The sequence below is a fragment of the Trachurus trachurus genome, assembly GCF_905171665.1.
Source record: "Trachurus trachurus genome assembly, chromosome: 2".
In the NCBI taxonomy this organism is placed as follows: domain Eukaryota; kingdom Metazoa; phylum Chordata; class Actinopteri; order Carangiformes; family Carangidae; genus Trachurus; species Trachurus trachurus.
This window is the reverse complement of record NC_139914.1, coordinates 14,001,139-14,017,596: the sequence shown is the minus strand read 5'-3', so window position 1 is coordinate 14,017,596 and position 16,458 is coordinate 14,001,139. Positions and strand designations below refer to the sequence as shown.

The 16,458-nt window shown below is 39.7% G+C and overlaps 1 protein-coding gene across 2 annotated transcripts in view; it reads left to right on the top strand.

The window, feature by feature from the left end:
* pudp (pseudouridine 5'-phosphatase) overlaps positions 1–16,458 on the top strand; it is a 262,995-nt gene that overhangs the window by 24,725 nt on the left and 221,812 nt on the right. The window contains exon 4 of one of the 2 annotated variants that reach the window (XR_014596025.1): positions 14,760–15,680. Coding sequence is in view for 1 of the 2 variants with exons in the window: in XM_083989309.1 (XP_083845435.1) it covers positions 14,760–14,936 (177 nt within the window). In the remaining variant the exon portion in view is untranslated. Of the gene's footprint in view, positions 1–14,759; positions 16,025–16,458 lie in introns of those variants that run through there. The other variant, XM_083989309.1, reaches the window with a different exon arrangement.

Sequence of the window (16,458 nt, the reverse complement as noted above, 5' to 3'; positions counted from 1 at the left end):
CATCAATGAATACTTCTGACAGCTGTCGTTAAGTGTCATTCGGTAAGTTATGTCACTTTTGATGCAAAGTTGACATTGTTTGAGATGTTTTTGTTCTGACAACTTGACATAAAGACAATTTAAACTGTCATAGCAGACCTAATGGACAAATTTTAAAAATTATGTCAAGTTCTCATAACAAAAACATCTCAAATAATGTCAACTTTGCATCAAAAGTGACATAACTTACCGAATGACACTTAACCACAGCTCTCATAAGTATTCATTGATGGTTATGACAGCTGTTATGTCAATCTTATGAATACCTATTCAAGTAAAGTGTTACCACATTTTCATTCAGTTTTCACAAATGTTATTTAATGGGAACTATTTATTTGCATGTTGACCATGTTACCAACTATAATGGACAACTAGAATATTTTTCTTCTTTTTTTTAATCTATCATATGTATTTAGTTTTCTGTCACTGGTGTAACACCAATCTATAAATTATACTCATTAAAATGTTTTTTTTCCATAAAAATATTTCATTATAGCGCAAATCAAAGTAACACAAATGACACAACAAAAAGAACCACGTTGAAAAATGACATTTTAATTGAAAATATCTTCTGTGATTCAGGTTAAATTAAGTAGCCTACATGATGTGAACTTTTCCCTTTGCTCCTGTCATAATTACCACAACCACTAGATGTTGCCTAGTAATGAAACATAACCATGAATCATAACCTGCTGCTGCACAGGCAAACTTTTTAATATCCACAATCCCGTGCAGCCTCATTGGAACTTATTTTCTTCCATTTGAAATTATCAAATTATGATCCTTTTATCCTTAAATTGGACAACATTGGTCCAAATTATTTCTTAATTATGAATGTTTTATTAAAGTAAAATCAAATATTTCTCTTGTGGCTTTAACAAATAATAAAAAAAACAAAATTATACAAAATTACCAGAGCAGATTTATGTGAAGAATTTTACATGTTATTTTTTATTTTTGAGCTCCGAAATGACGTCAATGCAGCAAAAGATCAGATTCAAACCAGCGCCACTGCAACAAAGACTCAGCCTTGATGTATTGAATGAACAACTAGTGCACCCCGACGACTTCATAGTCCAGAATCAGAGCTGCGCAGCACTCACCATAACATCTGACTATATCTTTTAAGAATTAAACTCAGCCTCATGTTATCTGCAGACTGCAGGTCCACTCCAGAGCCATCTCTTTCTGGTGCTTAGAGATGAAAACATGGCAGCTGCATCAAACAATCCACCACGTCTTGAACTGAATCCCGTCATTCTGAAAGCCGGGTGACAGACTTCCAGACAACAACATCTCAAGATGGATAGTTGTTTCTTTTAACGGCTTCATCGAGTGTCGGTGTAAAAAATAATAGGACATAACACGAGTTGTGTTTATTGTACAGCTGACACTTCACCTCAGTGTCACATGCTGGCAAAGTTAACCGTGAGTTTATGTTGTAATTCAAAGGAAAAGGTTCAGTTCTCAGCCATTTTCACACTGTTGTAACAACTTCCCAGTAATGGCTCTGCACCAGCAAAGGCCATTATAAAAAAGTATTAGAGGGTGAATGCCAGTTCTTGTACAGCCACTACAGCACAGCTACATGCGTTGGATAATGAGTTAAGATGCCCTGTAGATGAATTCAACATGAGTTGAGGGCAACTGAAGTTCATATTTACAAAATTCTTGGTTGAATTATATTATAAGGCTAATTCTGAACAGCTACACTGCAAAAACTCAAAATCTTACCAAGAATATTTGTCTTATTTCTAGTCAAAATGTCATTTCTAGTCAAAACAAATCTAATTCTACTTAAAATAAGACTCATCACATTAAAAAGTAGCTTGTTTTTAAGACAGTTTTTACTTCTTACGTCTTTCAAGCATATTTGCACTTGAAATAAGTAGAAAAATCTGATAGTGGAGTAAGTTTTTCTTTCTTATTACAAGCACAAAAAACTTTCACTGGCAGATTTTGGGCTATTGAAAATTGGTTTGAAACGAGTTAAAATTCACTTTCATCAGTGAATGAATTTCCTATTTGTCAAAAAAAAAAAGTTTGTGGATCTGAATTCTACAATTGTGAATTATCGTGTTTTAATTTTAAACAAATTTTCTGTCTGTCTTCACCGAAATCGTCTGTTTTCGGAAAGCTCGACACCTGTTGCCATGTTGTCATGAAACGTCCATGTTGCCAGCTGATGGAATACTGTAGAAGTGAGGTTGTGGATTTTATGCACTGTTAATATAATTAAAATAAGATAAGAAAAAGCCTACATCCTATGTGGAATGAGGCTGTACTGTATTTGTTTTGTTTCCTTTCCTTTCAATTGGACATTTCACGGCTCCTCTAGCAGGAATGTGACAGACTAAAGGCTGCTTAATGCCCACTTCATCTGATTTCACCTCCTGTGGGTACAGCCTGGATAAGTAGCGGCTACATTTCCATGGGACTGCCAACAGAGGTTCAACTAGAACCACTCAGCTCTGATTGTCTGCTTTCATTAGAGTGTCGACTCATCTAGACATCAAACCTCTTTGGGGAAAACGCAGATAAGATAGCAGGCAGGGCGACCCCCTCAGGGTAAAATCCCACGTCTGATTTTTTGCCTGTAAAGAAATGATCCTTGTGATTACAAGCGGCTCTGAACACCGGCTGAAATGTAACAGGATGCCGCTCAGTCGGGCTCCTCTCCTGGGCAGAGGTTCATTGTAAAAGCGTCCCGTATTGAACCGCTGTCCACAGCCAGCAGCGCCGCTTGCAGCCAAACAAGGCCTGGACCCTCTCCAAATCACAGCACGCAGGCATCGGCTTCTGTCCCCCCAAAGGCCTCCACTGTGTCTGTGTTAGTGGGCCAGTTGTTTTTTTAGGCAACAGCAAAGGTGTGTGTACAGGGCCGTTGTATAGGGGAGAAAGGTGATGGGGGCCCAGCGCCCAGTGGGGCCCATAAAAAACCCCAGTAGTCTAATCTTTGTACGACTGATTTATTCTGCGTAAGACCCTGACTAATACTCATAGTACACTGTAAAAACTCAACATCTTTCCAAGAATATTTGTCTTATTTCTTGTCCAAATGTCTCATTTCTAGTCAAAGCTAATCTCTTTCCACTTAAAATAAGACTCATTACCTAAAAATTAACTTGTTTTTAGATCATTTTCACTTGTTTCAAACAAATTTTAACTTGAAATAAGTAGAAAAATCTGCCAGTGAAAGTAAGTTTTTTGTGCTTGTAATAGAAAAACTTGTTCCACTATCAGATTTTTCTACTTATTCCAAGTGAAAATCTGCTTGAAAGGAGTAAAACGTGTCTAAAAACAAGCTGCTTTTAATATGATGAGTCTTATTTAAGTATAATGAGATTTGTTTTGACTAGAAATGACATTTTGACTAGAAATAAGACAAATATTCTTGCTACTTGAGTTTTTGCAGTGTAATGCTGCATTAGCATCAAAACAAAGTAGGCTAAAGTTGTTGAATATTTGCCAAATACTTGTTATTTATCTATATATTGTGTGTTTATTGTTTTCTATTTATTGGCTCATTTCCCCTTAACTCATTGAGTGCCGCGCTCCTTTCCAAAGTTTTAGTCAAGTGTACCGGCAATTTAGACCATTTTTGACTTTTTATGTAGAGCCACAGTGTATTCTATATTATTGCCACCAACACATACTGTAGCTCAATTGAAAGGTTTACCTTAATGCTTCAAGTGGCCACAAACCGTTTGTTTCTACGTGCCTCTGTTCCTGAGAAAAGTCAAGCTAAACATGGCTGGGTTTCACCAAAATCCCTCCTTTTTTTCTAGAAAAGGAGATACAGCGTCTTTTATGAAAGGTGCTCTGTTTGTGTCTGTCGCTCTTCTGACACTCGCATTTCTGGATCAAAGGGCTCGTATAAGATAAATATATACAACAGTTGTTGTTCTATTCACAAAACCACCATCGGGGGCGGGGGGGGCGCCACTAAACAACAATAACACAGACGCACCGTGCCGTGTCACAGCTTCTCCCAGCGGAGCGTGAGGGTCAGTCGGCCACCGCGGCTCGGGAAGACCGGTCCCGCCGGTGGTCGCGGTCCTTCTGTGGTACGGGTCGGTGATGCCGGTCTGCTTTGGCCCAGAGACCATCAGATTTTACCGCGGGAGGACTTTGGGGAGGACACGGTGTTGCTCCAGATGAAGACCGGGCGGACTGTCGGCTGAGAGCTTCCTGGTTCAGCTCCGAGCAGCTCGAGCAGCTGGAGCAGCAGCGCGGGTGAGAGCAGAGCAGCTGCGCTGCAGCAGCTGCTGCATCTGCATGCAGAACTCGTTTGCAGAAGCCGAGTTATGATAAAAACTTCCAGATCATGAGCTGTCATGTGACTTTGATCGTCATCTATTTCAGTTCTCCTCGTCGTAGAGTCCCCAAATTTACATATAATGTGTATTAAAGTGTCTATTTTCATAATTTAAAAAAAAAGCAAAAAACGTAAAATTACGTTTTCGGCACTCAACGCATGGGAACGAAAAACGAGAAATTACGTGGTTGGCACTCAATGAGTTAACAGCCTCAGATTATATAGTAATTGACTGTTGTGTATGTCTTTGTGTTGCTTCACCTGAGTTGCATCCTGGGCTTGATTTTGGGGGGTGGGACCTGTCGCCTATATGAGCGAAATGTTTCTTTTATCTCCAAGATCCACTGGGATTGAAACGTTGATCTATAATAAACACTCGAGTGTGCGGACTTCACTCTTTTCTTCTAAGTCACCGTATGTGTGGACGGCAGACACAGCCCGCATCCCCTTTTGTCTCGTCTCATTCGTCGAAATCGGGTACGCGGCGAATCCAGATTCTGCTGGCTCTGATGAATCTTGCATGAGATTGGGCGCGGGGCCTGAGGACAGGTTGTAAATCTTCCACGACACCTTTTGAAGCGGGGGGGGGGGGGGACCAGCAGGTGCTGCAGCTCCTCACAGTCTGAGCCAGAGGGAAGTGAAGTCAAGAAACCTGCCGTCGTGGCGGGAAACCAACACTGGCGGCTTCGTACTGTATATTTCAAGAACTAACATAACCTCCGTCTCTTTTATTTGAAACAAGTCTGTTTATTCCTTCAATCCCAGCAAAGCAGTTCTATATTAAAGAGTGACACTGAAAGCTCAACTGATATTAAATTCCATGTTGTTTTTTTCCCTGAAAAAGACACATAATCCAATCCTCATATTATATTTTACAGTGATTGATAGTCCCTACATTGTGCAATGTTTGGGGAAGCTTTCCAAGGTTTGGGGTGGCAAAATACCCAGCATGCATCACGGTAAAGGTTGCATAGTTTTCACTAATTTATTGTTGATCCATAAGAAGATATATTTGTGGTTTTAAGACCCAAACACCATCTCATTGTGATTTTACATTGAGATATGAAGGTTAATAAAGAGCAATCTTCTGATTGGCTGACAGTTTTCTGAATGATCCTACTAGCCAACAAATGTAGCAGATTTAAAGGGGTTAGTAGGTGTCGCACTCACACTCGCACAGTCTCGCTCAAACCTTCAATTGTACTGGTTGCCAGGTATGCCAATACGAAGAGGCTAACAGCTAAATCTAAGCTAACGCTCGGCTAGTAGCTAAAGCTAAGCTAACGCTAACCGTATTTAACGAGCAGCAGCTCTGGTGTTGACAGTACCAGCTGACCGTTAGTTAGCATTAGCATTAGCACAATGCTAATGCTAGTGACAACGCGATCTGGCACCCCCTAAGCCCCACTCACATCACATCAACGTACTAATGCTGTTGGTGCAGAGATCATTTCCTGTCAACGTTGCCAATGTAACCAAATTTATATATTTTCGACACGTCAAAATTTATAAAAGTTATTTCTACACTATACATTTTTTTTCAGTGAAATTAATACTTTTATTCTGCACTCCTCTAAACGTTCTGTGGATGTGTTATTTTTGAAAAATTAATCATTTTAATGAAAAAGTTGTAGCTATAACCTTAAGGTAACCTTAAGGTAACCTTAAACAACCTTAAAGTCCTAACCGCTTGTTTTAAGACTCATTTTCACAATGGATTGAACACTTGGGTAATTTCATAGTATCAATAATAGAACCTAGACCTGTTTTAAAATCAAAGCCCAGAAACATTTTGGACACTCGAATGCCAGAAATGATCCTGAAGATGAATGACTTTCATTCAGCTATCAGTCATATTACAAGAATAATCACTTCATCATTATTCCGTCATATTAAACCACAGGTTACAGGCACAGCATACCTGTTGAAATAGATTTTCCTTGGGTGAGTGCCCTTGTGCAGTCAGTTTAATATTTTGTTGTACGATTGTCAAGGTAACAGTAAAAAGTGCAGTGTTGAATATCCCTTAGCATATTTTCCCTGTCAGGTTTCAGTTCTGCTTTCACCACAGTACCACATCATGAGTGTAGTTAAATGGTGAATGGTCTCTCAGTTATATAGAGCTTTTCTAGCCTTATCGACCACTCCAAGCGCCTCACAATGGAAGCCAGATATACCCATTTTCTATGACTGATGGGGAGTTGGAGGCAATTTTGCGCTTAGTATCTTGCTTAAGGACACTTTAAAACCCAGACTAACAGAGCTGGGACTAGAACCATGGACTTCAGACAATACGTGGTTAATCCTATTCTTCCCTGAGTGCCACAGCCTGATTAGCACCACTAATTTACCTACAGCAGCTTGACTTAGAACAACAAAAACAAAAAATTCTCATGTTTGACAGTTAAAGGGATAGTAGCATTTTTTTATAAAGTGGGGTTGTATGATCTACAAATAGCCCCTACGTACTTTAATTGCAGTAGAAGACTCTCTGCACTCCTCCCGTTAGCAACGCCAGCCCATAATAGCCCTGCCCAGAGATTTACAACATACAGTGTTGTGAACAGATCCAAAGAAACGGCCTATTTTCGTGGCCTAAAAGAGGTTTTACCTGAAAAAAGAAATACACAGTTCACTATAATATAATTTTTTTGTAGGCCGTTTCTTTGGGTCTGTTCACAACACTGTATGTTGTAAATCTCTGGGCAGGGCTATTATGGGCTGGCGTTGCTAACGGGAGGAGTGCAGAGAGTCTTCTACTGCAATTAAAGTACTTAGGGGCTATTTGTAGATCATACAACCCCACTTTAAAAAAAATGCTACTATCCCTTTAAAGTAAAAAAAAATAAAGGTTTTTTTTCCCGTTTACATGTCTCTGATGTGTTACGAGGGTTTGTGTTGGCGTGAAGTGTTTAAACTGTCCTCCGTCTAAGGTGTCGGTAAAGGGAGTTTCAGTGGGTTTACCTCATTACGTTTTTATGAGGCTTTGTTGCTCTGTGGCTGCCTGTTAAACAAGCACAACACCTCCTCTTTGTGTGACAGCCACTGTTGGGAAACGGTCTTGGGTTACAGTCAGCAGTCCTCCACCATTGATGCTGCTGGATCACTACTACCCGAACAGACTATGTCAAATAACTGTTATCCAGCTAAAAATTCACAGGTAGTGTAAAAGCATGACACCTAGATTGGCTGTGGCGCCAAGGAAGCTTGGGGGTTGGCCTTGCAAACTTTATTTTAAGGGCCCATAAAGTACAGCACAGCTGGTAACTTTGTACCAACTGATAGGGTTCAGTAAATCAAATCTTCCGTCCAATAGGTACAGGAGGAAGCTACGATGGCAGGGTTTTTGTTGGTTCTCAATCCAGAACAGATATGGTTAATTTATAATTAGTAGGGCTGTCAAACGATTAATTTTTCTAATCGCGATTAATCGCATTTTTTCCATAGTTAACTCGCGATTAATCTCCATTAAAAATATTATATATGGCGCTTTGGACTTTCAACACTCCAAAGTGTTATAACCTCTAGACAAACAACTTTTAGACCAGACCTAGTAGGCCTAGTACCTAATCATAACACATGATGCATGAAACTCACACAGAATTGAAACGAATTGCATCCAGTGGAAATTGCCCGTTACTTTGCTACACCTCTGCCTGGCCACGTGCATTTGTTTACAACAAAGCCGTCAAAAAATCAATGGATGGAGCTGTGGATATATGTTAGACTGTGTATATTTGTGTAGCAACCAACTTGAAGGTGCCTTACCGCCACCTACTGGACTGGAGGTCCCACACTCCAGTCCTCCAGTCCAGCAGACAGAGGACAAAATGTGCCGCGATTAACCGCGATTAAAAAATTTAATCGCGATTATTTTTTTAATTAATCGCATCGCGATTAACGCGTTAACTCTGACAGCCCTAATAATTAGCCATTTTTTGGGAGAAATCTGCACGTCTTGTCATTTGACCATGCGTATACACTTCGCACTAAAAAAATGTTGGGTTATTTCTGTAACCCAATTTCTGAGTTATTGGTGTTGAGTTAAATTTTGGGGTTATTTTTCCATTGTGTAACCCATTTTCAGGGTTATAGGCTATGAATTTAACTCAAATGAAACAGTTGAATATTCAACCCAAAAGTTGGGTCAAAAAGAATAACCTAACCTGTTGGGTTAAAATAACCCAAAAAAGGGGTTTGTCCTTATCTGAACCAGCAGTTGGGTTAAAATTTGGTTATTTTTTAACCCAACTGTTTTTAGTGTGTTGGTACAGACATACAGTGCCATCCATTTGGCGTTAAAGAACTTCTAATTTCCATAACTTGTAATGCACCTGGGCTATAAATCCACTGTGAGCTGCAATGCATCGGTGCCTGTTTTCATCAATTTCAATACAGCATATTGGAAGCAGATTAAAGGGTCATTTCGCTACCTCATTGGGTAATTACCAGTTTTAATTGCTCTCAGTCAAGGGAATTAGCACGGGCCCTCCGTTGTGCATTCACAGTGTTTCTGTCGTCATTGTTCCACATCCTCCAGTTTCAGGCTTAGTGACATCACAGAAGTCAATTAGGGTTTAAAGAGACTCGAGGAGGCCTCTTTGTTCTACCTGAGTATTAGAGTTGAGATGAACAAAGGTCCTTAAGGCTTTTTCCGAGACTTAGCTTTTGGTTTCTTCTGCAGAGCTTTCGACTCATTGTATGGCTGTTTCCTTTATTCACGCTCAAGTGCTGTTCTCAAACACAAAGTTAAAGCTGTGTTTTAACCAAATAATGAATTCACTATCCAATGTTAGTAATGAAAAGGAAACAAAGAACAGAAGGACATTTCAAACTAGGGCCTGCCTTAAAACTGAAACGATGTCCGTACATTGGTTGTACACTAAAGAAAATAATATTTGTGTTATTTTCAGTTTACCTTATATCTATAGGTTTGCCCCACACAACATTATAAGTGTGACTAGAGTGAGTAAGTGTGTAATTATTCATCATTAGCTTGCCCTTTTTGCATTTATTTTATTTTCACCAGGCGGCAAGAGTTAACTACAGTGCTACGCCAAAGCCATTTTTAATAATTAAAGTTATTTGGACTTACTGACAGTGTGTGCATAGAAATATTCTTCAGCCCACAATGACATCATCAGCTTTCTAATGTAGCTCTAATGATATCAGTGGAGTTCTTCAATAGCTCTTGCCTCTTACATTTCCAGACTTCTATTGACATTACTTAACTTGTACTTCAGGGGTCTGCAACCTTTTTTTTCACCTGAGAGCTACTTTGAAGAGCTGAAAGTGGCTGAGAACTACTCATGTATTATATTGCATTTATTTCACATAACATATCAAAACTCTAAACCAGCTGACTAAAGGCATTTAGTATAGATATGTGCATCATCTGTCAGTCATTCATATGAGAAGAAGGTTGAGTAAAATATAGTTCATACTTAAGGCCTGGGTGAATGTCCATACATCTTTATGGTATACCCACCTACAGAAGTGTTTGGACTGTTTTTAAAGGGATACCCCAACATTTTTTTTTTTACATGTCTTGCCTCACTCCCGAGTCCATGACCAGCAGATAGACACCATCCTTTCGACTGTGCGTGCAGTAACAAGAGAGATAGAGTCGTATCGCCCGTAATTAGCTTAGCTCAAACGCTGGAAGTGTATGGGTAGTGTTAGCCTGCCTCCACCTAAAGTCATCAGAGAAACTCTTCAGCAACTCTAAACGGACCGATCTTCGTCTCAGAGCTGACAAAACTCTCCGGTAAGGCATCTTGAGCGGTCAAATGCCGCTAACGGGACGAGATCGGTCAAAACGGAGGGTTCAAGCAAAGACGGTTTATTTTGGTTCAAGCTAGCCACATCGAGGGTAGGTTAGCTTCCTGTTTCAAAGTAAAAGCACAAATTCTATCCTCATGGTTTTCTGTATGTAAAGGGCAACTGGTGTTTAATTTTGTGAAAGTAACCGGAAGTGCGTTGGTCACAACGGCTAGCTTGAGTAGCGCCGAATTGGTCCGAACAAAATTGTAAACAGCTGGTATTTAGACAAATTAATGACACACTGCTGATCTAAACGGCTACTTTCTCACCTAAACATGTTTGAAATGTCGATAAAGTGATATATTTACAGAGTTTAGAGCTCGGGTATGAGGCAGGCTAACACTACCTATACACTTCCAGCGTTTGAGCTACAGGCGATACGGCTCTATCTCCCTTGTTACTGCACGCACAGTCGAAAGGATGGTGTCTATCTGCTTGTCATGGACTCGGGAGTGAGGCAAGACAGGAAAAAATGTTGCCGTATCCCTTTAAGGTTGTAGATTCATTGACCTCCTTCTCCATCCCCACTGGACTGACACGGAACAGTCCAGCCATTTGTTCTGAAATCTCACCTATGACTGCCTCCATCAAGGGGTTGGCAGTTAATACCACACAGGGCTCAAGTTTAACAAAAATCATTGAACCTGTCCTCAAAGTCCGGCCCAAGCTTGGGACAAGAGGTCACAATACTTACAGAATGTAGCTACATCCACCGATACCTCTACAACTCAGGGGAAGTGCTGCAGTCTGTTATTTTTCACTTGCTGAAGGAAAAAATGACAGTTTGGCTTCAAAAGCCTTAACAGCAGTGATAGAATATAGTTTCGCCTTTGCCATCCAAATGTAAGTTCAGGTGATTTAACTTCTCTGTCACATCTGTCAAGGAAAGATCAAGCAGCCCCTCAGCATATGATAAAAGGATAGTGTCCTCCTCACTTGACTCATTGAAAACCTTTATTTCCCTACAGCAAAGGGGAAAAAAGAGCAGTGTGTTACTTGTGAAAAAGTTGGAATCTTTGAATGGAGGTCATAATCTTAGTACCATGACATAATGAGATCTTATAACCTTTGTGCTTTCGAAATTTGGAAGAGTCTTGGTCTGGCTTGTGATTTGCAGTACATCCTGTTAGCTCTCTTGGAATGTTTTTTAGACAGCAACCAGTTGTACAAGATTTTGAAGATATTGACTCTTTGCGTTCCTAGTGAATTCGGCCTTGAATTTAATACTTCACTTTACTATAGAATGAATCTCCTTGTTGTTTACAACTACTTCCGGGTAGAAAACCAGCGTGAGAACAAAAGTGACGGACGAGAGTTTCGATATATCTCATTTTTCATGTCATTATATCGCCGTTTAGACTAATCGGATGTTTGTAAAGTTTATAAAACCGATGATTGGACAAACATTACTATTTATGTGTGCACGTTTTTGTAATTAGTCATGGTTATCATAGATTAGCCGGGCTAACGGTTAGCTACCTGTTTAACTTTAATAACTCAGTGACTCAATAAACGCTCCATGAAAAAATATTTTCTCCAGCGGATATCTGAGTTCCAACATGACTGAGCTAACTGGAGTAGTTTCATGTTGTGTCCCACAACGGGAGGGTTTTAACAGCTGACGTCCTGGTGTTAGCTTAGCTACCGCCGTTAGCTTAGCTGCTGCTGTTAGCTTAGCTACCGCCGTTAGCTTAGCTACCGTTAGCTGTCCCTGTCAGCTGAGCCACTGATGCTTTCTAGACACTGTGATTCCCCCAAACTGAATAAATACAACACATAGCAACACAAAACACACACACACAGAAATAGTAATGTTTCTTCAATCTTTTTATTTTTGTCTAAACGGTGATAGGGCGTGAAAAACATGATATATATATAGCCTAGCTAAACTCTCGTTTGTTACTACTGTTCTCATTCAAATAACGTTCTGGTTTTCTATCCAGAAGTAGTTGTAAACAACAAGGAGATCCATTCTATACATTTTTCATCTACCTTCTGGACTTGATTTCTTCTGGAACTCAGACCTTCACAAGGGAAAATGTGTAGAAAAATGTACATTTCATACAGATCGTTAGCCTCCTTTTTGTCTGAAAGAAAAGAAATCATATCCATATCTTGCCTCCCAACCAGAACTCCATGTCCTTTGGTTTTCCTTTTGTATTTCCTCTACTCAGCACTTTTGCTTTACCACAGCTACAACTATTATTTATTATTTTATTATTTGCCACCTCCCTTGCTTGTGTCATTGGAAGCTCCTCGATTTTAGTGCTAAAGTGCAAATAAACATTAGGTATTCCTCTATTGATATAAGGCCACACTCTGACGCACAATGATTTCTCAGCATCTTATCCATACATGAGGCTTTGGTTTATTTGAGATTGATTTTTTTTTTTCACTCGCACACAGTTGCTTGAATAGATCTCTGAGTAAATATTAATGTCTCTGCTTCTGCGTCCAACTCAGAGTCTTGTTGAGTAGTTGGTATGAACTATTCCACTGAACCCTGGGAGCACCGAGCCCCCCCCTCCCCCCACGCCTGCCTTTCTTCCTGTCTGCACTCGACTGAATGTGATTATTGGATACTGAAAACTGATTAACCTCCTGGTGAAGGTTCAGCCCTATTAATTTACTGCAGCTGTTGGAATGTCCTTGTTGAACATGTGCACAGATAAGTATTTCAAATGCCAATTAGCCTCATGTTTTTTTTAATATATTTTCTCTTCGCTTGTCACAATGACATCCATTTCCAAAGACTTCATTGAGAGGATTCACTGTGGCAGCAGCTTGTTTAAAAAGAACACTTTTCTTTGACTCTTAATAAGATACTGTTCTATCCATAATAATAATCACCTTTACAAATGAATGTCGACATTACTTTGTCAGATTTAGTCTTTTTAGCTATTCTATAGTCAGATAATATTATATATTATTCTAAATGTACATACAATGGTGGGATATATGTTTTTCCTTCTATTTTCTTCTTCATATCTTAAAGGGATAGTTCAACATTTTGGCAAATTGGACCATTGCCATAATCCCTATAGTCATAGCAGTAGGTTCGTTACCTTTAATTGTCGGTGCAAGCTCTGACGTTCTGTTATTATCTCATAGCGTGGTGAATGTGCAGGTCACAACTTGTCCACCAGAGCGTTGTGGAGTTGTTGGATTGTGTATTTGATGAGTTTGATGAGGGAAACCAAAAAATCCCATGAGCCTCCGTAGCGTAGCTCTGAGCAGCTCACAGCTCTGCTCCGCCGTTCTAAAAACAGCTTGCACCGACAATTAAAGGTAACGAACCTACTGCTAAGGCTATAGGGATTATGGCAATGGGCCAATTTGCCAAAATGTTGAACTATCCCTTTAAATAGTTAATTTAACTTGAAGTTAGGTCACAACCAAACATTTTATGGAAATTATAACATTTCTTGTAACAACAGCAAAATGTGTCGAGGCCAGGAAGAGCTGGATTTCTTTTCAATCCATTATCTCCTTATCTACCCTCTTATTATGTGGTAATATAATCATTATCGCATCATTTCAAGTCTCAAGCTCAAATTTCTTGTGGCCATTGAGAGAAAAAACGACATCCGCCATAATTGCAGATCTAACCAGACCTCAAGTACTTGTCCATTTGACACTCCAGGGACTGTAACGAGTCCCAACCCCAACGAATGAAGCGAGGAAGATGCCACACAAAAAAATGTAATGTGGACAAGCAACAAAGGTGAGATTAATGCTTAAGCCAAAGTGTTCTTTAAAAGTCTTCTTTGGTTCTAAGAGGAAAATATTTCGTAGTCGACTGCAGGGCCGTTGTAAAGGGGGGAAAGGTGATGATAATTCTAGGGGCCCAGCGCCCAATGGGGTCCACAAAAACCCCAGTAGTCTAATCTTTGTATGACTGAATTATTCTGCATAAGACTCTGACTAATACTCATAGTAATGCTGCATTAGCATCAAAACAAAGTAGGCTAAATAAAAAATGATAATACATACGTAGTCTAAGAAAACTGGAAAAGTCAGGGGCCCACTTTAGTATTCTTTAAAGGGGCCCCAGAATTCCTAGCAACGGCCCTGGTCGACTGTTGATTTTCATCAGACCTGATAGCAAGGGTTACTAAAGCATTCCCGTGGCCTCAGGGAAAATAAAGGATACGAGTCATCATCTCTCTGACGGTGACAGCAGAATCAGAATATTATTAAAGAATTTTCCCGTCGTCGATATTACAAGTGTGGCTTTTATTTTCATCCTGCAACATCTCCAATCAGTGCGGTAGTGAAATAACATGCCTCATCTAGAATAAGAATATAAACAAAGGCGATGAAGTGGGGCTAGAGGGGGCACCGTTCTTCAGATTGTAGATTAAATGGATATTTTACCTGGCAGAAGTAAACAGGACTCCTCGGAGGAATGTCAAGTTCATCACAATGAAAATGGAAATGGTGCTCTTGTTTCCTATTTTCCCCCTGTTTGTTTTTGTTCTCAGCTCCGCGGCGTCTGCACGGGGGTGAAATCCTGTAGACCTAATAGGCTTATAGGATAATATCACTTTGTTTTCCCTCTCTCTTGTCCTTGTCTCAGTGCTTGGTGTTTGAAGACGCTCCCAACGGCGTCAAGGCGGCGCTGGCCGCGGGGATGCAGGTGGTGATGGTTCCCGACGACAACCTGGACCCCAGCCTTACCCAGGAGGCCACGCTGCGCCTCCGGAGCATGGAGGAGTTCGCGCCGCAGCTCTTCGGCCTGCCGGCGTACGACTGAGCCGGAAACCAAAACCAAAACCACATTGCACTGCAAAAACTCAAAATCTTACCAAGATTATTTGTCTTATTTCTAGTTAAAATGTAATTTCTAGTCAAAAACAAATGTCATGATACTAAAAATAAGAGTCATCGCATAAAAAGTAGCTTGTTTTTTAGACACTTTTTTCTTTTTTCAAGCATATTTTCACTTGAAATAAGTAGAAAAATCTGATTTTCTACTTATTTCAATTGAAAATTAGTTTGAAACAAGTGAAAATGATCTAAAAACAAGTTCATTTCTAGGTGATGAGTCTTACTTTAAGTCGAAAGAGATTAGTTTTGACTAAAATTGAGACATTTTGACAAGAAATAAGACAAATATTCTTGGAAAGATTTTGACTTTTTACAGTGTGTGTAATCCAGTCTTTACAGGAAATGGTGAATCAGCTGTTTTCCTGGATGCCTTACCATGTTCTAGATCAATTCTGATGGTCTTTTGTTTTCCTGCCACAACAGCTTGTGCTACGGCGTACGACTGAGCCGGAAACCAAACCGTAAACCACATTGTGTAATCCAGTCTTTACACACTAAAAAAAGTTGGGTTATTTCTGTAACCCAATTTCTGAGTTACTGGTGTTGAGTTAAATTTTGGGGTTGTTTTTCCAGAGTGTAACCCATTTTCAGGGTTATAGGCTATGAATTTAACCCAATTCCTGGGTTGTTCAAGTAATTTCAGTGAAACAGTTGGATATTCGACCCAAAAGTTAGGTCAAAAAGAATAACCCAAAAAAGGGGTTTGTCCTTATCTGAACCAGAAGTTGGGTTAAAATTGGGTTATTTTTTAACCCAACTGTTTTTAGTGTGTACAGGAAATGGTGAATCAGCTGTTTTCCTGGATGCCTTACGATGTTCTAGATACATTCTGATGGTCTTTTGTTTTCCTGCCACAACAGCTTGTGCTACCAATATTGGTTTAGTATATCAGATTACGTATTTAATTATTGTCCTTTCCATTGTGTCCGAATTTCAACACATCAAATCTTGTACCGTAGCTTGTAAAGCTCCACTGTCAATGGCTTCACTGTCAATAATAAATGTGCATGTTCAATTCAATTGATTTTCAAGGGTTTTTAATTAAGTTTTTGATATGCAGATAAAAAACTGTAGATGTACACTGAAAAAAATGAACAAAATTTGGTTACAACTTTTATTTCAAGAGGATTTGTGTGTTTGTCTTTGAGCTTTTTTGGTACCAATGAGGTTCATACTTGCCAGGTTAGGGCCAATATATGAGGAAATCAGAATCTTCTCAATGTTTTTGTTCCGTCTTTTTCTGCTTTGACCAGAAAAACACAAAATCAGGCCTCCAAAAAAAAATGCCGTCCTTGAAATTGAGGTTTTGCATTTGCTGAAACCAACATTTCAAGGGGTTTTGTTTCGGTCGCGCTGTTGTTGTGCCAGAATTGTCAAAACCACAGTAGCCATTTCTGGTTCTGGTTTGTCACTTGGACGCCAATCAGAAGGCTTTTTCTGGTTGGAAG